General features: G+C 35.9%; 1 protein-coding gene and 1 pseudogene across 1 annotated transcript in view; both read right to left on the reverse strand.

Annotated features, from left to right (window-relative positions):
• Positions 1-21,322, reverse strand: part of MPDZ (multiple PDZ domain crumbs cell polarity complex component) — a 141,540-nt gene that overhangs the window by 70,907 nt on the left and 49,311 nt on the right. The window contains exons 14-20 of the mRNA XM_088019154.1: positions 20,616-20,780; positions 18,616-18,801; positions 17,030-17,239; positions 15,219-15,335; positions 12,688-12,855; positions 5,974-6,258; positions 5,587-5,710 (exon numbers count right to left, since the gene is read on the reverse strand). Coding sequence (XP_087875280.1) covers positions 5,587-5,710; positions 5,974-6,258; positions 12,688-12,855; positions 15,219-15,335; positions 17,030-17,239; positions 18,616-18,801; positions 20,616-20,780 — 1,255 coding nt within the window. The remainder of the gene's footprint in view (positions 1-5,586; positions 5,711-5,973; positions 6,259-12,687; positions 12,856-15,218; positions 15,336-17,029; positions 17,240-18,615; positions 18,802-20,615; positions 20,781-21,322) is intronic.
• LOC114212420 (large ribosomal subunit protein uL6 pseudogene) lies at positions 2,076-4,146 on the reverse strand (annotated as a pseudogene).

Raw genomic sequence — 21,322 nt, forward strand, 5'->3', positions numbered from 1 at the left:
CCCGGGACTCCAGGATCATGACCTGAGCCGAACGCAGTTGCTTAACCAACTGAGCCACCCAGGCGCCCTTTAAATTCATTTTTAATGGTATATTTAACTCACGATTCTATCCGCTATCACTATTAAGGCCACCAGGTCACATCAACTACATAAACCAGAAGTTGGCACAGTTTGCTCAGCTTAGAATCCCCTATCACCAAATGATAATTTTGCAGGTTCAACAAATTCAATGTAATAGCCATTAATTAGATTTTGGTTGTAATTTCTAAGATCTCTTGAATTTTTCCTGGAAGAAGTGTAATAGAATAGCCCGAAGCATGGTAGAACCAGGGAACTGGTTCCAAATCGGAGTTCCACCACTTTTAATCAGTGTGGCCTTGGGCTGACTTAATGTCACCCTTGGCTTCATTTTACTCATCTGTAAAATGGGAATAATGCCCCCTTTCAGGGTCGTTTAGAGAATTATCTGAAACAAACGTGGAGTTCCTTTCAAAGTGCCTGGCACAAAGTGCTCAATAAAGTACAAAATAAAAACAAAAGAAAACTCACAAAAATGTATTTTAAATCATCTCTATCCCAATCCAAAGCTGCATTGCTCTCTAAGGGCTAAACGCAAATCTTAATTCAGCTTCAAAATGAAACTTCTTTGAGCAATCTTGATGTAGCCTTGGGTAACTCAAGCACTTAAATGTATTATACGGTACATGAAAATCAGAGACAGACTAAGGTTTGAGTACTGGTTCTACTCTCTAACAGCTGAGTACTTACAGAGAAATTCCTGAGTCTGTCTATGTTTCTAGTCCTAATCAGTGAAAAGAGGATAATACCTTTCTTTCCTTACCTTTTTTACTTTTTCTTTTTACTTTCAAAGTCCTAATACAACATAATTATCCAATGGACCACAAACCTTATCAAAAATCATCAAGATTAAATTTTTTAAAAAATCACTATATGCATGTATAGTATATCTGCATATAACATTCCTCCCTTAAATTTAACAAAGTAAAAAAAAAGTGATTTGTGACATCAACGCAAACAGAATGTGGCAGCTTTTATGGAAACCTGTCATTTATTAATAATTTCTCTGGTTAACCCTTGACAAAGAAACAAATAATCCAGAAGGCTAAAGCTGCAAACAACCCTACACAGTTGATTAAAGGGAGAATCTGAATCTAAGAAAAATGTGTTCAGGGGCACCTGGGTGGCTCAGTTGTTAAGTGTCTGCCTTTGGCTCGGGTCATGGTCCCAGGGTCCTGGGATTGAGTCCCGCATCGGGCTCCCTGTTCAGCAGGAAGCCTGTTTCTCCCTCTCCTTCTCCCCTGCTTGTGTTCCCTCTCTTGCTGTGTCTCTCTCTGTCAAATAAATAAATAAAATCTTTAAAAAAAAATAAAAAAAAAAGAAAAATGTGTTCAGTGATAGACCCTATCTTAACATACTCTCCTACCAACACAAAGCCAGCCTCTAGTTAGGTTTTCTAAAACATAAACATGCTTTTTATTACTTTAAGTTGTAAAGACAACACCTTCTTACATTAAAAGCTTAAATGAATGCTTTAATTATTTTAATGCTTTACACAGATTTTTTTAAATAGGTCCTTTTTTGTGATTCCGTTCACATGCAGTTACTCTAAGTGCCATAAAAATCTGAATATTGAACATCTGTCATTTGAGATCATAGAGAAATGTTCTCTCTTTGGCATACTGAATGCAAACCCCAAAATGCTAGAGAAACCTCACTGGGTTCCAGAAAGTCTAACATCCTGGTACAAAGCCCTGTAAATATTTTGCATACATAAATTATTTCAAATAATGTCAATGAACCAGAGAAATAACACTAAAAGTTACTTATACTTTTGATATTACAATTTAGTTGGTAAACTAATGATGGTATAATGTCACACTTACAAGTAAGTGGTTTAGTCTCACAAAGCAAATGAAAGGGCTTCCTTAGGTTTTACTTTAATTTTAAGAAAAAGTCCCAAATCAATACAGCTTTTATTGCATCTTTAAGATTTCATAAATAAGTCTAAAAATCATCTGGCATCTTGCTGTTTCTATAGCTGGATGACTTAGAACTCATTCATTAGCCTGCTGAACTGTTCCTTTTTTAAAAACATAGATACCATCCAAAAATTTTCTGATATCCTTGCTTTTAACTGTTGTGGCTTGCTGAATCAGAGCAGCTGAGTTTGATACAGGTTCAATATCATTTCCTTTAAGAATTAACTCATGTTTCTGGGCTTGAGATACTGAACAAGCAACACCTGGCCTCATCTGAACCCTGCAGATGTATTTTTCACCCAAGACATTTTGGATTTCAACAAGAGAACCATTCTCCTGAATAACAACATCGATGGAGAAGTGACCATTCACAGACCTGATCTTGTACTGGAAGCCCAGTGTAACGCCCTTGGTCGTGTTCTCTACATGACAACAGATTACCACGGGCAGTAGCCCGTTCTGTTCAGTCCCCAACCATTTGTCAACTCAGAGCCTCTTCTTTTGCTTTCCAAGGAGACTGAGCTCTACATGGATGTGACTGATGTCCCTTCGCAGGGTTCCTCTGGGACCCTTCACAATACCAGTGCATCCCTTCAGAGGGAGGTCGACATCTTCTGTGTTGACAATGGTCTTTCACTCTCACAGTAGATGTGGCAAAGAACTCTTATGCTTTAATTTTAAAATCAGAGGTGACTGGGTGGCTCAGCTGGTTAAGCATCTAACTCTTGATTTCAGCTCAGTTCATGATCTCAGAGTCGTGAGATCGAGCCCCGTGTTGGGCTCTGCACTGCACATGGAGCCTGCTTAAGATTCTCTCTCCCCCTCCCGCTCTGTCCCTCCCCCTGCTCACACTCTCTTTAAATAAATAAATAATTTGAAAAATAAAATAAAGGTTTAAATGAATATCTTGATGTAACAGAAAGCAAGGATACTTTACCTTTCACTACTTTTTTTCCCAAGAGCTTAATCATCTTAGTATTTTTTTTATGTCAAAACTCAGGAGTTAAGGTAGAAGCAACCCAAGTGTCCAACAACAAATGAAGGAATAAACAAAAGGAATACTCAGCCTTAAAAAGGGAAATTCTGAAAATATTTTTTTAAAAAGGAAGGAAATTCTGAAACATGCTATGAATGGATGAGCTTTGAAGACATTCTGCTAAGTGAATAAGCTAGTCACAAAGGGACAAATACTGTATGAGTCCACTTACATGAGGTACTTAGGACAGTCAAGATTTCTAGAGACAGAGAGTAGAATGGCTGCCAGGAACTAGGGGACAGGGAGATTATTTATTATTTAATGAGTATAGAGTTTCAACAGGAAAAGATGAAAAAGTACTAGAGATGTTTGGTGGTGATAGTTATACAACAATGTGAATGGACTTACTGTCACAGAAATGTACACTTAAAAATATTTAAAATGGTCAATTGTATGTATCTTAGACCACACTGAAGAATGATGTAGCCTAACATACTAAAAGAACAAACAAAAACCCATTTGGCTGTCTCAAGAGACGAAGAAAAATATTTGACAAAATTCAACATTCTCTCAGCAAACTAAAAATAGGCAAGCAATCCAAAGGGTCGGTTTGTAAAATCAGGTATGGTCAAACCATGACTGTTAACTGAGTCTCCCAACTGCTTCCAAAATACTTCCCCAGTCTAAGCCAGAATCATCTTAAAACCCAGTCTGACCCTGTCCCTCTTCTGCCCTCAGCAACCGCGGCCTACAGGAACCTCCGGCGGGAGGGTGCCAGGACAGAAGCCCGGTGTCCCGCACATGAACCCCTCCAGCAACTGCATCCCACCTACCATTCCATTAGCCTCAAGCCTCACTCGCCCACTGTAACACCTCACTTCATCCACACCACACAAAGTTCAGCAGTGCTTCACATGTCTGCCTCGGCACTAGCAGCTTCCAATTTTTCCCAATTATGTGATAAAAATCTCCTTGAAATCTTTCTAAACTCCTCCACACTCAGAGTAAGGATCCGCTATTCCCTCCTTTACACCCTCCATGTTCTTGCTATCAATGTCTAGCAGAGCATGTACAGTATTTTAATGCATTTAGGATTTGATATGTCAATTTGCTTACTCTCTTAAACTCATGATCCTTGAGGAAAGTAGTTAAATCATGGTGTCTATGCATAGTGACTAGAATATAGAAAACAATAAATGTTCAATAGTTGAATAAATAAATACATTAGAATAGGGATTTTCACCTGGGCTTTGCAAAATCTCTGCCTTGTAAGGTCAAAAAAAAAAATGGGTTCCATGGCCAATTAAATGTAAGAAATGCTGAATTCTATAACTTGTTAGACATCCACAATGCACATACCAAAGATACTGAGAAGTAATACAAACAGAAACCTGTCTCAAGTGTATTACATTCCCAACTTCTAAACTTGTAGCCCATTTATAACTTCCATTAACATCCTACAGAACTAGTATTCAAAGTAACATGCTTTCAGAAAAACTCTACTAACAGATGAAATATTTCTGACATGTTTAGATATCTGATATCTGTCTCACAATTAACAAATTACAGAAAGTTCTATAGCTTAAACGTAATATGTAAGAAATAGTAAAGTAAAAATTCTCTGCTATAATTCTCCATTTAGCTGCTGTTAGTAGTACCCAGCTGCCACCAAATGGAACAAAATTTAGAAGGAGAGAGAGACTGGAATTCTACTCACCAAGTAAGCACTGTTAGACTTCACTGCCAAGTCTCATATTTAGCAAGGAAACAAGACTCTGCCATAAGATATCAAGGCAAAGGGCATTGCTTGGTTACATGAGACAAGGAACAAGATCTCTGATGTAGAGCTAAACAGTGTCTTGGGCTGCGACTGGGCATCCCGAGCAACTAAGTTACGATCCTATTTATCAGCACCAAGCTCTAGGGAGAGAGCTGAGTCATGAACGCAAAAGAACAAATGTGCTCTGCCTCCATATAGTTTTAGCTATTGTAATTAGGATTTTATTTCTACGGGAAATCGTCTTTGCCCAATTCAGTAGGTTTTGTGATTATTAACCAGCCTCAACCCCTTTATGGGTAAAAGAGGACATAAAAATCCTGCCACCTGGAAAGAAATATTGAATAACTTGCATTTATAGTTTGGTGGTAGCACACCTGGCTGTCTTTTTAGTCTTTATTTCACTGAATGAGAGAAATTAAATACAAACTGACTTATGCATAACTGGTAACATTCAAAGAAACTAATAATTTACTTTTTCAAAGAATTCTAAATTCCAAATTGCTGACTTTTCATTTTCTAAGAATTCCTTTTCTGATTTGCTGTTTCATACACAAACAATTCATATATCTTTTACTTGAATGTGAATGAGGCTCATGAATACTTTTAAATAATTAAGAGAGTGAGGATTTAAGCTAGTCTGAAGTAAACAAACCTGTTAACCATTTCAGGAAAAATAAAGAGTACCTAAAAAGAGAAACCAGAAAAACTACAGGAACATTTATAACATCTATTTTACTGCCTACAGCCAACGATGCTGAAACCATGCTCAAGACTTTGTCTCTGGCAAGGGAGGTGAGAGGGAAGATATGTGTGCAAAGGAAGGCACTTACCTAGGCTGGAGTTGCCTTTTGCTATAGTAAGAGTCCTCTCAAACGATTCTTTGGATAGGTTTTGGAGCATGACGCACTCCGCAGTTGAGGTCAGGGAGCTCTGCTGAATTAAGAACTCGGCGCCCTGACGGAAAATAAATAAATAAATAATTAATTCACATGGAAAGGAAAACAAGACTTTGGAGTATGATTTCAACATCACCCATGTTCTCTAATTGGTTGTGCCTTCTTCAGCAGGAAGCTATAACCAAAATAAGTTCATAGGTTGGATTCTGAAAATCTCAACATCAAGAGAGCACTTGCTCCAAATGCAGAGATCAGCCAGAATACTCCGTGTCACTGTTTCCAACCTCATCATCATATACAATACATATCTTAAAATCTTACCTTTCCAGTTGAATCAGGTAGCATGGGAGAAGTAAGTTCTGCACTTGGTATCATTTCATTTGGTAGGTGAGATTCAGCCCATGTTCTTGTGTTTTCACATTTGTATGGCTGTTCAATAGCATTTGCAGGGGTATAATCATTTACAGTAAAGCCAGAGGCAGGTCCCATGCTCAAGTCTACTGAAGATGGACTCTCATTCTGTCTTTGCAGGAGATTCTGGGTGTATAGTTCCTCCAAGGACAGGCGCAGATCAAGTACCGGATCTGAAGAATTTTCAATAACATCCTGATGATTAAAGAACAAACAATAAAAAATCACAGCCAGAGTTACATCAATATATTTTGCAAGACCATTTCTTAATGAATAACTAGTGGAAAACAAAACACAATGTAATTTTCATTACTCAAGAAGTATTAGCAAACATACAAATTCTTCTCTTAGCTGACATTCTGCATATCTATTTTTATAAATGCTTTTGTATACCTTTCCTGCAGATCACGTATGTCATGTTCAAGTGAGTTATACTTGTACTATATACTGTACATGAGATCATTTAGATAGAATATTATGTTCTACTCACAAGTAAAATTATAGTTCAATCCACATAGGAAAGCAAGTAACGTCTACTTTCAAATCTTAAAGAGTAGTTCATTTTCAATCAGTATGAAGTTCCTACGTAAGATCAAGAACGTAAAGAGAATATTGATTCTGATTTACAAAAATCTCCAAGGAAAAATTATTTTGATACGCATTTCTAGGTATTTAAGGAGAACAGAAAGCTATGTAATTCAAATTATTATAGGGAAAACTTTCATAAATATTCTGCAAGATAAACAAAGGGAATACTAAGAAGGTGTATAATAAGATGTAGGCTCTAATCTAGGCTCTCTTACATCATAACAGAACCTCTCTTGACTTCATATTTAATCTCTAAAATTCCCTGAAACTCTAAAATTCTAGTTCGACATATATGTATGCATCTATTTACAAAAGATATATTCTATCACTTATGTGCTTTGGGCAAGCAGTTGCTCCATCAACTGCTACTGAATAAACATGTTTGCCCTACAATTTTCTTATAAATATTTTTAAAGTACGAAAGTAGCATAGGAATACATTATCATCAGAAAAGATTCAAGCCATGCAGGTATATATATGTGTGTATTTATAGAGTATAACATGAAAGCTCTCCCTATGGGTCCTACTTCCTTTTTCTCCCGGTAGAAAGAGCTGGAATCAGCTGAATGTGTCTGTCAGAATTTTTTATTCATTTGCATACTAAATAAGTACAAGTACCAAGACACAATCACACATACATGCAGTTAAAAAATTTTTTAAACTAACTGAAACCATTAATTAAGTAGAATGTTTTTACTTTCTTTTTTGAGGTATCTTTATATCTAGACATGAGAGATTTCCGTGTCAGTAAATAAACGTGAACCTCCATCTTCTTATGACCACAAAACTACTCCTAAGTCTGAAGGGCCCTGGAGTGCAGACTCTGGAGTGCACGTTCAGACGCTCACTATACCACTAGCATCCTCTGTGCCTTGGTCCCTTCATCTGTTAATTGGGGAAAATAAAAATAATTCAGGACTATTGGGAGGACAGAGAGTGAATACCACAAAGTACTAAATAACACATCTGGCTTAATAGAAAATGCCCAATAACTGTGAGCCATTACTGTTATTTTTATTACACATTTTTGTGCACGTGAGAAAATTTATTTAGTATAAACTAAAATTGTGGGCCAAATAATACGGACACTTAAAATATTGATACATATGTCTTCCAATTTTCTCTCACAAAAATTTGGGACTACCTGTGAACTAATCTTGCCAACCATAAATTCGTTTGGTAATTTGATCTGAAAGAAATATATTCTAATAAATATAAACCTTAGCATTTACTATGCATGTCCCTGACAATTAATGAGGACCTGCCATTTATATATCTCCTGTCAACATTCTCTTCATATATTATATCCAACTTTTCATCAGGGGGTTTCCACTTGTTCCTGTCATTGATATATTCTGTAGGTAAAGTTTGTAATATATACCACAAGTATTTCCCCAGCCTGTTACTTACCTTTTCAGTTTGTACATGTTATATAGATATATTTGCAGAAATTAAATTATTTATGTAATCAAGAATTCTTTATGTAACTCTTTATGGAATTCTTTACATAATCAAATTTGTCAAAATTTTCTGTGCTACAGAGTTTCAAAAGTTGCTTAACAAATCCTTCCATACAAAGAAAATGAAATGCTTTCTAGTATTTTTCTTCTGTTTTATAAATGCTTTCTTTTCAGATTCAGTTCTAATCCTTCTAGAATTTATTTCAGGGTGTGGTGTGAGATATGGATCTCTTTCTATTTTTTCTAAAAGGGTAATCAATTTTTCCAACAGAGTTAATTACATTCCTCTTATCAGCATAAGTTATCTCTCTGGAATTATCAAATATTCCTGGTACAAAGAATTGAGGCAAGTGTGAATATCGTACAAGCCAGGAACATCTTTAGACTCTTCAGGAACAACGATAGGAAACCATCATCCTCCACATTGCTGGAACGTAGACACTAACCTGTTGGCCCATTTACCCAAATTTGATGACTTCTTTGTTCTAATGAAAAACAACAATGCACTTACTACAGAATTAGCTTCTGTATTACTAAATTAATTATAATATTTAGCAGTATATCATCTTCCCCAGGCCTCAAATAAAGATAACAATTAAAACTGCTTTTCATCACAAAAGGAGGTCAAGCCGCCCTTGTTAGCTAGGGTTTACTATAAATCGTGTGACAGAAATTTCCATGCATTATTCATAAAGGAGTTAACACAGACACACAGAAAAGAAAGAGCTAATCAACACAGCAGACAACATACACCTACTTCAGAAACGTTTCTGGTTGCTGAACAACCAACTGAGTTTTATTTTTAAAAGTCTTATGGATCTAAAAGAAAAGCAGTTCTTCCCCTGTAAGATGTTCGAAAAGAACTCTATAATTTCCCAGTACAACTTGGTACCTAAACTGAAGTCTTACAAAAATCCACATCAACACGTGCCCCTACTTGATATATATATTTTTTAAAGATTTTATTTATTTATTTGACAGAGAGCGCAAGAGAAGGAACACAAGCATGGGGAGTGGGAGAGGGAGAGGGAGAAGCAGGCTTCCTGCTGAGCAGGGAGCCTGATGCAGGGCTCGATCCCTGGACCCTGGGATCATGACCCAAGCCGAAGGCAGCCACTTAACCGACTGAGCCACCCAGGCGCCCCTCTGCCACTCTTTCCGAGATAAGGTATAGTACTTCCTCTGTTGTCTGTGTACCGACCCTACTGAGCAAAAAAGGGACTTCTTTTATACTTTGAGAGCTTGCAGTTTTGTCACCAAGACTTCCACAATCACTCTCATCATCTTGACTAGAGTGATTTCATTAGTTTTTGATACTAACCGTTTCTCCAAAGAAAGAAACAAGCAAACATTTTAAGCATGGGTGTGAAGGCAGCAATATTGATGCTACAGAATGACAGTAAGTAGAGATCTTTAGGAACAGATAGATTTTTTTTTTTTAATCACGGAATCCACTGGCTATGTTTTGTGTGCAAGGTAGGAGGAGGGGCTTCTAGCTTGACAAACACGGAGTTCAACTTGCGCTAGAATCAGTAGCATTTCCTAGTGGACCAATATGAGGAATGAAGGACATGCACCAAACTGGTAGTCATTTCATCCCTGGAGCGACAGTGAGTGTGGATATACAACGGAGGGTGGGGGTTGAGAGTGTGGATAAGGGGTAGAAGGGAAGACTCATTACATAAATCATCTTTATTGGGTGTATTTAAAAATCCAAAACAGAAAAAAATAAATGAAAGCATCTTCTCCCCAAAACCATGTTGAGCTTTTAAACAGAAGTCTACAAGCGTTTAACTTTGGAAAACAATTATTTCTGCGTTTTGTTGTCTTTAAGGGTGACAAGGAAAGGGGGATAAAAAGAAAAAAATTTTAACCTACAACAATGAGAAGACCCACTGGGTTTTTGCCTTTAAAATTCACATCTCAATGACTTGCCTCTATTAGTCCAAATGCCATAGAAGTAGCTCTACAGTATTTTTCAGATTCTTGAGTAATGGTTATTTTCCTTAAATGATAATTAATCAAATTAAGTGAACACCACTCCTTAAAAAAATCAGAATGGTCTCCCAGATGGGAGAATTTTGGACAAAGGAGTTCCAACATATGCCTAGGAGTCTTTGGTATCTACGCTGCTGTCAGGCCCACACTCTGCTTTTAGGAGTCAGGCCTCCCTCCTATGACGAGTCCCTGCTCTGGGTGATTAGTTCTTAAAACTTCTGGCAGGGTACCTGACCAAGATCAAAGACTTCTCATTAAGGTAACAAGAAAGGTGAAATTACCTGTGCATTTCCAACCACCAAGATTGGAAGTCAAAAACCTAGGAATCACTGAGATCCTCATACTCAATTTTACACTTCTTTAAATCAGTATGGAGGCTTCTGTCTTAAATAATATACAAGATTTTATGTTATCAATTAGAGGGCTCCAAAGTGAGTGCACTCTTAAGAAAAATGGCCAGAAAAAAATGGCCAGTTCTAAATTCCATTAACAAATTGCCATTCTGTCTTTTTAAAATAAATTTAGTGCAAAGAAACAGGAAAATGAATACATCATCTAATTTTTTATTTACACATAATTTTCTGGTAAATATCTTGGTGCTATAAAGACACCACAAAACAAAAACAAAAATAAAAAATGTTGCAGAGATTTACCATGATGCAGAAACAGTCCTACTTTCTAAGAAAACTGAAAGCACACAGAGGAGTTTCAGTGTGTTTTAAAACATCCTCATTAATGTCTTCTTTGTTGTTTTGTAGTTTAAATATTTCAGTTGATAGGCCAGCTTGCCAAAATCTGCTTTAACAAAAGAGTAACTGCTTAAGAAAAAAAAAAAAAGGAGGCAAATAGACTTCAGTAAGCCAGTATGTTGTGCTGCATACAACCAGCATTTGCCCTATAAAATACATGCTTCTCAGTATGCAGATTGTGTAATCCCTTTAAGTAACAATTACTAAGTTAAACAATGCAATCTGTCCCACTGGCAAGAAGCAGCGCTCCGCTGTGGATTCGGAGAGTCCATTAGGAGATGAACTCAGCTTCCAGCCCCGAGGCCAGTAAAGCCTGAACACGTTCCAGACAGGACCCAGGCACATAGACAGTCTCAGGTGCGGCGAAAGAGGAGCAGCTGCTCCATTCAAGATTATACCTTGCAAACCAATTCAAGGAGACTTCCCAGCATCATTTGCAAGGATAACAGGTGCACCTTGAACATAAAAGAAAATGCTTGGAAAAGGTTCTGGCCAAAAAATTACTTGTTAATCAGAAAAGGAGGAAAACTGTGCTAGACCTGTGGAAAGTCTATTTTCCATCTTATTCAAAAATGCAGATTTCCTTCCTGCTGAATTTAATTTATATGGAAAATATATATTTCATGTATTTAAGAAAGTTGCTGTCTAGTTGTTTTATCTTGATTTTTAATGTTTATGGTATGTTTCCAACATGGAAGAATAAAGAAATTATATCCATACATGAACTCTTTGCCCAGACGTTAACATTTTGCCATATTTTCTTCAATCTCTCTTTCCTCTTAAAAGGATATAATGTATTACAGTTACAGCCGAATTCCCATGCTTCCTTCTTTCTCAAAGAATAACTTCTTTCCTGAAGTTGAAAAAAGTCATTCCTATACATCTTTAGCTTTTTCAATACACATACTCACACACATACTCCTAAAATACACTGAACTGTTTTGTGTATTTGTATTTCTAGAAAATATAAAAAAAAAAAAAACTCCAACAAATCAATAGGAAGACAGACAACACAATATAAAAATTGCCAAAAGGTATGAAGAAGTCACTGACACAAGTGAAAACCAAAAGACCAATATGTGAAACAGTGTTCAACCCCACTAAAAAGCAGAACTCCAAATGCAAATAGTAAGATACCATTTCATGCCCAAAAGATTGGGTAGGTTTTAAAATATTACTTACTAAACATTATAAAGTACATCACCAAGAAAATGAAGAAGAGTTGGAGCATTTATGTCAATAATCTATTTCTAAAATATACATGGCACAGATATGTCAAATAGTAACTAAAGTCTTCATTCATACCCAGAAACTTAACCATACTTTGCCATTCACTGTGATTTCTATGTAAAGTATTTTTTGGCATCATTTTATATTAAAACATATGACAGTATTAAATTTATCTTGCTAGTAAATATTGAATTAATACAAGAAATATTTTACTATCCAACTCTGCATGAAAATTGATTTTAAAACCATTAAGAAAATAAAGTTATCCTCATGATTTTTCTAAAGCAGACACAGCTAAATACATAACTTGAGAAATACATTTCATTAAAACTTTTCTATCATATAAATCCTACTCAAAGCCTTGGACCCTTGTCTCTCTCGTTCTGTACAACAGATCCTAGATTTAAATAGTACCTAGTGGTCTAAAAGATGCTCAATCAACATTACCTAAATGGAACTGCACTTTAATCTGATAATGAATCCATGACTGGAAAAACATAATGCCTCTACCATACTACTCCCAACATCCCCCATAAACACTAACCTCTAGAGAATTACACACAAGGCTCTCCCGTAAATAAAATGCAATTCCTTTGTACCTTGGGAGGAGAAGATGGAAGGGAGGGACCATAGTTCAGGCCATCGCTACAAGCACTGCCGTGAAGAGATAAAATAGAGGCTTGAGTGGAGTAGATACTGTCATTATCAGGAGAGTACTGAGACTCCAGTGTCGATTCATCTGCTAAGTCGGCCTCATTTGTGTCCACCTAGGAATCAAAACGATAATATCAGTTGGAAATTCTGGTTACATGTATGACAAGTCTCCACTTGAGACTAAAAAGCATACCGGCGTTCATCCTATTTTCGACATGACCTCTTCACCCTCTTCAACACATCAGAGACTGACCAAGGCAACGGAACAAGGACAGACTGGTGCCACCATCAGTTCCTTATCCCAGCAATAAAAGGACAACGGTAACAATTAACAAAGGGTCTGGGTCCATTCGAAGTTTAAGTGGTTCCATAAATTAAGGAAAATATTTACTTTCTCTACTTCACGTTATTTTTTAAAACCACCTGCGCAACTCCTAGAATTTTATAATAAAATAAGGTCAATGCTTTTCCTATTCAACTAAAATAAACTATTATTCAGCAAGGCAGCTAGGCAATTACCTATTTATAAAGCTCACTAAAACAATATATCTTAAGTTATTTTTTTAAAGCAGACTCCACATCCAGCATGGAGCCCAATAAGGGGCTTCAACTCATGACCCTGAGATCAAGACCTGAGTTGAGATCCAGAGTTAGATGCTTAACTGACTGAGCCACTCAGGCACACCTATTTTAAGTTATCTTAAACTAGATTTTAAAAACCTTTCAAGTTGCAGATTCGGAATTTGCTGGTGATCATCAGAAACCAAAAAGAGTATCTGTGATTAACAGATATACTAACAGACACGGGGCTACTGATGGTTGTGGGGAAGCTATAAAGCTGTAAACTCCTATTCTTGGAAAACTCATATGAAGTAGAACATTTCACTATATATATTACCTAAAGCTCCTAATACTATCTTCTGTGGCAGAACCAAGTGAAAGAATCAACTCATGAGGAGCTTAAAGCTCTATTTACAATTCACTCACAGTTATACCTTAGAATAGATAGAACTAACATAAATACTACCCTTCTCTGATATTATCGGCATTTTCTCTCTTGATGGCAAAATCCTATGTGTTCTACTTCCTTGTGATTTCAATTTGTTTTGCCAGGAGAATTATAACATTATACCAGGTCACATTCTTGCAAAAACATGCTAAGAATACAGGTACGCCCTTTCCAAGTGACCCTCTCTCTAATAATGTATTTTAAATACATGTTCAAATTCACTAGTGAATTACTTTGTGGAGGTTTACCCTTCACAAATATTTATCATGTACAACAATCTAGACAGTAAATACTTCACATCGCTATCCAGACAGGTGGCATCAACTAAGCTTTGTGTCATGGATTAATTATATTGTAATGTGATATTATTGTGTTTATTATAACATACACCAAAACTTCCTAAAAGACAATTTCAGGAGCTGGTTAGTTGAAAAATATTAACAAGAAAAACTGATCTCCCAAAAATTAGAGGACTATCAAAATCAAAGAAATAATACATACTCAGTTCTAAAGCAAGATGTGCACAACTGGTTATAAATACATAATGGAGAAAACCATGGGTTTTAAACCTCACTCTCTATTCTGATACACTGAAACAAGGATTTCAAAAGCTGGCCATATCCTTTCTAGTCACACTGGGCATTACTTGCCCAAAAAGAAAGTTAGGCCAGGAACCTGGCTTTAATAGGAGCAATAGAATAGGATGTACAATTTGTTATATTTATGTTGTATAAATGTCACATGTTTACTTGCATGGGGTGTTTAGCTTTATATCTTAATTATTGCTATAGTATTATCTCTTCTACCAGACAATGAGGTTCTTAGGAGCAAGATGCATGCATTTATTCATCAAAGTGGTCTCCAGTGGGCCACCAATACATTTACTCTAATGAATGATTTTATATAGATCAAGTAAAAATAAAATTTTAATTTAAAATTTTCTAGTAAATCAGTGATGTTTATTACATTTTGTAATTTTAGAACACATGGGTTTTGACTATTTTGGAGGCTTTTGTGTTACTTAATAACCGAACCAATTGATGTGGTTTTCACATTATTTGTATCGAATGGAAAAAATATAGTTTAAGTTACCTCATTAAAAGGTAGCCAAAACAACTGATTAGCTGAAAACAGCTAAATAATGCCTAGAAATGGCCCAAGTATGAAATCAGAGCAAACGACTGCTTCAACAACTTTTGGTATGATGTAAAGATTAATTCTACTAGTTGCCAGAATGCTTTGCTAACTGAATTTCTTCCCTAAGTCCAACAAATAGTTTTCACACATGTTATGGTTTTTCTTCCTATTTTGAACTATGAGAACCACTAGAAGTTGAAATGAAAATGTTTGGTTTTCCAAAACATTATGAACAAAGAGTATACAGTAAGATTTTAGAATATTTTGAAAAGTAAAAAATAAGACACGTAAGATTTCTGAAAGAAGACTTGATATGTTGTGGCCACTAACCAGAGCCAAGTCAGCCCTGAAGAGGGCTCTGTCAGCCAGCCCTTCCTCCTTGCAGGAGTGTGGCGGGTGGAGAAAGGAATCCTCCTTAGCAGAAACATACCCTTCTTCTGGTGAAAGCTGCAGGGAGAAGGAGGCTCAGTGTTTGAGGATGAGTTTGAGGGAGAAGAGTAAAGAGGGAAGGAAGGAAAGCGGGGCGGGGATAGAAGAAGACATAAGGAGAAGAGAGGGAAAAAATGGGAACGTTTTCAAATGATAACATATGACTTAGACATAGAATGATGAACATGAAATAGGATAAATATTCATATTTAATGTTTTTATTTGTTAAGATACAAAAGGACATTCTTCTAATACCAATACATCATCTGTTAGATGAAAATCCCTTCTACATTTTTCATTCTCCTTACAAAAGATCATCAAAATCAACAATTTTTTTATATTATATAATAACCTTCTGGTCAGTTTTATCTGCCAAATATTCTGATTAGATAATGACTTCTTAATATAAAAATAAGTAAGGCACCTTTTAGGTGTTAAGATATAAAAGAAGTTGCAGGGAAAAAAAAACATTAAAAAGGAAGGATCATCTTCTCTCTGTCATCCCTTACTAGAATATCATTTTAAAGAATGTGATTTACTTGATAAGGAATGTCAGAGAACCCTACAGTGGAGTCTCTCAATTGAGCATAGCTTAAAAAACAGCAAAAAAAAAAAAAAAAAAGTCTACATGTACAGAATCTACTTAAATTACATTCCTAATCTATTATATTGCAACCTTAATCACACTGACAGAAAACCTAACATATTTATTCCAATCTCAAATAAAATAGCCTAAAATAGATTGTCTTGCCTACATCACCCTGCATCAGCAACACATGCAGAACTTCTCTCCTTTCCTCTGTTGTCATAAATATATTTCCACAGGTTACCAAAGCTCTTTGTGGAGTACAAAATGAGGCATGAAATATCTAACATTGCAAATGTATTAACAAAGCTTACTATTTGAACAAATTCTTTCATAAAGTCAACAAATTGTTATTTGATGTTTATGCAAATGTACCTATGTGTTTGTGTTTTCTTAAGGTATATTTGCCCTTTGCCTTAAAAATATATTTATACATTAAAAAAGTCCCACAAATATTGAGAATGTCTCTAATACTTACTTGGAATTCAGTGATAAGTGCTATGCTGTAATCACTATACCTAATAAACATACTGACATTATGTAGCATGAACTGATTAGTTGTTTTTAATACCACACTAATTAATGACAGGAGGGTGACTGCCTCCCAGGAGAAGAGCCACAAGCTGATGAACCCACTGTGAAAAGTTCAGTTTCTTGCTCTGCAGTAATTAGACAAGAAATGTGTTGAAATCAACAGAATGCAGGACCTTAAACCACACTGACAGAGATTCTACTTTATTCCACTATAATTAAAGATCGCACTGTTAGTTGTGAATGCTATTAATTTCTCTAATACCCTACTATGTTGGTATAGACATTTTAAGGCATATTTCTTTTAAAATATTTGATTCTATATTCATCATGACCTTATTATCCAATAAAAAAGATCAAAAGCATACTATAAAAGCATAATTTAAAATTATAAATTTATTTCTGAATCTCATTTTCTTTCCTTTATTCTTTTAAAAACTATTATTCAAAATTAAATCTTTACACTCACACAGCCAATAACCATACTAAAAGTCATGATTCACTCATGAGAACACCTTCTGAAGCTAAAAGTAAGCCTAAAAGCCATTTTGTTTACAAACTGAAAAAGAAAAATCGATAAAATACGAATTCTTACAGGTAACGGTTTAGCAACTCCGATTCTCACAGTTCCTGCTGGCGCACCCTTCAAAGCCTGCACAGCTTCTTCAAGACTGCTGTTTTCCAAGTTAACATCATTGACAAACATGAGTCGATCTCCAGGAAGAAGTCGACCATCCTTTTCGGCAATGCCGCCAGGCACCAAAGAACGAATTACAATCACAGTGCTTGCTGGATCAATGGGATCCTGAAAGAATGGGGAAGGGAAAAAGATAAAAAAAAAAAAAAAAAAAAAAAAAAAAAAGAAGGTAGCTCCTTTTTATTGAAAAATTGTTTTTATAGATTGCCCACTGAATTATAATGGATGGGTAATTGTTTCAAGTGCCTCAAAAAAGAATTTTCATGCAACACGTCTAAACAAATTATCTAGGTAAAGGCTATCTCCATTTTGAAGAGTTTAGGAAGAGTTCCCCTAAAGGATGGCATCCTTAAGTACCAAGTTGTTCCTGAGTAGACTACTTCAACTGTACAGATCACTATAAAATTATAATTTTAATTTTTGATAAATTGTCCAATCTTACAACTGTCTTCTGAGGCTGGACATCAGATATAGGAATTATTGACAACAGCGTTTGTTTGTTTTTTAAAGATTTCATTTATTTATTTGACAGAGAGAGACTACAAGTCTGGTGGGGGGCAGCAGGGAGAGGGAGAAGTAGACCCCCCGCTGAGCAAGGAGCCTGTTGCGGGGCTCGATCCCAGAACCCCGGGATCATGACCTGAGCCGAAGGCAGATGCTTAACCAACTGAGCGCTACCCAGGTGTCCCCACAACAGCATTTGTTAAATAGGATGTTACTATTGTGGGACATCAGTAGATGTGAGTGTACTAGAAGGTCAGGCCTATCTTTCTGAAATGAAGAAAAACAGAAAGAGTCCACATAGTAGTATGTGATGATGCAGTGTTTTCAGATACACAGCAACCTTAATATTAGAACAAGGCTCCACAATCAAGCCCTATAAAGAACACAGCTCCTGGAAGTCACTGGAGATGGCTCTCTGGTTCAGTCTTAATTAATGAGGAGGCTCTCTCACACATGCATAAGCATTTCCTCAGTTACCCAGCACAGAGTGCAATGCAGGGTAAGGACGCTACACTTGACCAGTTTAAGTTTCTTCATAAATTTAGTCATTAAGTCAAATGACAAGAATCCATTTTCAATTAGAACTCTATAATTCACGACAGACAAAAGAAATAAGTATTTAATACTTTGAGTCTTACCACTGAAATATGAACTATCAATTATGAGCATGGAAATAAAAATAATTTAGACATATTCCCCAAATAACAAAAAAAAACTGTATTTCTATGATATTCCTAAAATGTATTTTGTATGTTCTTCAAATTTTCAAGAGCTGAAATCTAGAAAGAGTTCAATGAACTCAATGTTAAAAGAAACCCTTCATGATAAATAAACCATATAAATTATTATTTTGGAGGATTTGCTAGAAACAAGGAAATGTCTTTCATAACTCTGAAATATCAACTGCTTTTTCTCTTATCTACGATATACCTTGAATATATATCTTTTTAAAAAAATTGTTAAAAATAGGACATATTTACCTGATAATCTAAAATGCTAAAACCAAGTCCTTTGTTTCCTTTCTCCAGTTCAATATGCTGCACATCAACCTCCCACATGGCCAAAGGTCCTTGAACCTCCTCCGCATTCTGAGCTGCCTCGGTCATCGCCAGCACAGGTTCCTCAGTCTCCGAGGACCCAGTGAACTCGCCCAGATCTACATGAGGCTGCGTAACAGACCACACGGTTCTTATTTCAGGGGCACCAGACCAGCAGACACATACCAACACCACAAGGACAGGGAGAGTCCCAGCATCTGTCCAGAACAAACCACTCACAAATAAAAGGAGCAAGAGCTTATCATGAAACTTTTACAGATTAAGGCAGTAATTACTGAAGGTTGTTAAAGAGGCAGAAATACCTAACATGGAACAGGCATTAAAAATGTATGGTTCAAAGGTCTCCTATAAAAATGCACAACGGTTGTATCTCAGCAGCATGACCATGGGTGGCTTTCACCTTTTTTCATCAGTGTCTGAGTCACCTCTGTAGTCAGAAAAAAAAAAAACTGTAAATCTACTTTGATATTAAAGAAAAAATTCTTATGATATATAACAATTCAAGAATGAATGGCTCTATGTAAATGTACTCTCTGCAAAGGTTCTCAAAGGTTGTGACTTGTGCACATGATTATTTCATTAATAAATTAGCATGCACAGTAGCAAGACAAGATTTGAAGTCAGATTAGTCTGGGCTTAAAGACTGTGTCTATGATTTCTTAACTGTGTTGCCTTGAGCAATATTCTTAACCTGAATTTCACAGTTACCCATTTGATAGAACTGTTAAGAATTAAATGAGATAACATTTATAAAGCACTCAGCACAGAAATAGGAATACAAAATCTTGGCTTCTTTCAGCAAAAATAAAGTGAATCTACGTTAACTCAGTTTTCTTCATCTGTATGAACATACCAATTTCAGAAAGACATGTTTTTGATGATGAAATTCTAGTTTATATACTATCTTTGCTGTTAATTATTACACATCCTAGGACCATGGATACAAATCTGTCCACCTGCTTTATTGTAATAATCCCATGTAGAACACATAAAAAATGTGTATGGACATGTATGGTGACAGAGTGAGTTCTATGCAATTTGGAATTATGTCTCTTATTTAACCTACTCCACTCATATGAATATTACATTCTTCAAAGCTTTCAAAATTCTTCTACTGTACTGATTCTTGCAGTATAATGTAAGTCAAGTTCTAGCATCATGTCTCATTATACCTTAAATGAGATTTGACTAGATCGCAAATTATGTAAAGTCCAAATCTTAACTTTAGATATCTATTATGAGTCCTCAGAAAAGCTGATGAGCTCTATTTCTTGACATTTTGATTTGATGAAAAAGAATAAGCAAACAGGAAAATAGGAGGTCTGAATGTCACAGAATATTATCTGACATGCAGTATTATGACCTCAAATTGTTCACATTTAAAAAGTACAAAAATATGCAAGTAAGATTAAAATCACAGAGAGGATATGTCCATCCATATGTTAGCTATTTACAGAGCAATGACCGTGTGCCAGGCATTAGGTATCTTTTGTTTACCACATTTGTACTACATACTATTTACATCAGTTTTCTCTTCTATAAATGGGCACATTATGAGTATATTTTTCATAGAGGATACTATAAATAAATTATACAAGCATAAAGGGTGCCATAATACCTAATATCATTATACAAACTTATTTGAACAACAGAACCACCCTCTGAAGACAGGCACTATGATGTAGATTTTACAGAGGAGAAAAGTGAGATTCAGAAAGATGAAGTGATTTGCCCAAGGTCACAGAGCTAGTTAAGTGCCAAGCCTGACTCAAACTCACATTTGTCTGACTCCAAGGTCTTTCCTACAAGCCACTGATTTTGAGGAAATCAAATGCCAAATGAAAGAAAAAAAAAGACTTAAAAAATTTTAGATGCCATTTAGACTTTCCATTATTTATTCTGGCTAGTCTCAAACCTGATACCTTTTCTGTCAGTTCAATATCACATAAGTCCAGGCTATCCAACCCTGACTGGCTGGTGGGTGGCACGGTTCGTCGACAGCACGCCATTGTCACCTCTATTGGCAGTTCTTTTAAAATATTCACCACATCTTGGTGATTTTCCCCAAGCAAAGTTATGCCATTCACCTGTGCAAAAAGAGAAGTTGCCCAAGAGAGAACATTTCATAACATGAGTACTCTTTTGAAACCAATCTTTTATTAAATAAATATGAATTTTACGATGGTGATTACCATAGTTCTACTGGGCTCAGAACTAGTTACCTACAGTAGTATGATCTAGAACAATGTTAGAGTTGTGTTGGAAATGGGACTTGTAAAGCACTCAGAAAAATCACCATTGTTCACCCGTTTCACGTGCCAGAGTAGTAGTTTGGAAAGGGAGAAGTAATAAAAAAAATACCCAGGGGTGAAGGGAAAAGGAACAGATTATTCTACAAATTGACATTTTATATCACTAAGTGAAAAAATCAAAATGGAAAACAGTACATATTCTATGCCAGTATGCTTTTAAAAGTGGGGGAAAGAATATATCCAAATTTTCCTAGTTCTTCCTTAAACATATCGGGAAGACTGCAGAGTACCAAATGTAACGGTAGTTACTTAATGAAGGGTGATGAAAACTGGCTGGATTAGCACAAGAAAGAGACTGTTCAGGGTCTCTCTATGTT

Source organism: Eumetopias jubatus, unplaced genomic scaffold (genome assembly GCF_037043125.1).
Source record: "Eumetopias jubatus isolate StellerSeaLion01/CBP00866 unplaced genomic scaffold, mEumJub1_p1.0 scaffold_15, whole genome shotgun sequence".
In the NCBI taxonomy this organism is placed as follows: Eukaryota; Metazoa; Chordata; class Mammalia; order Carnivora; family Otariidae; genus Eumetopias; species Eumetopias jubatus.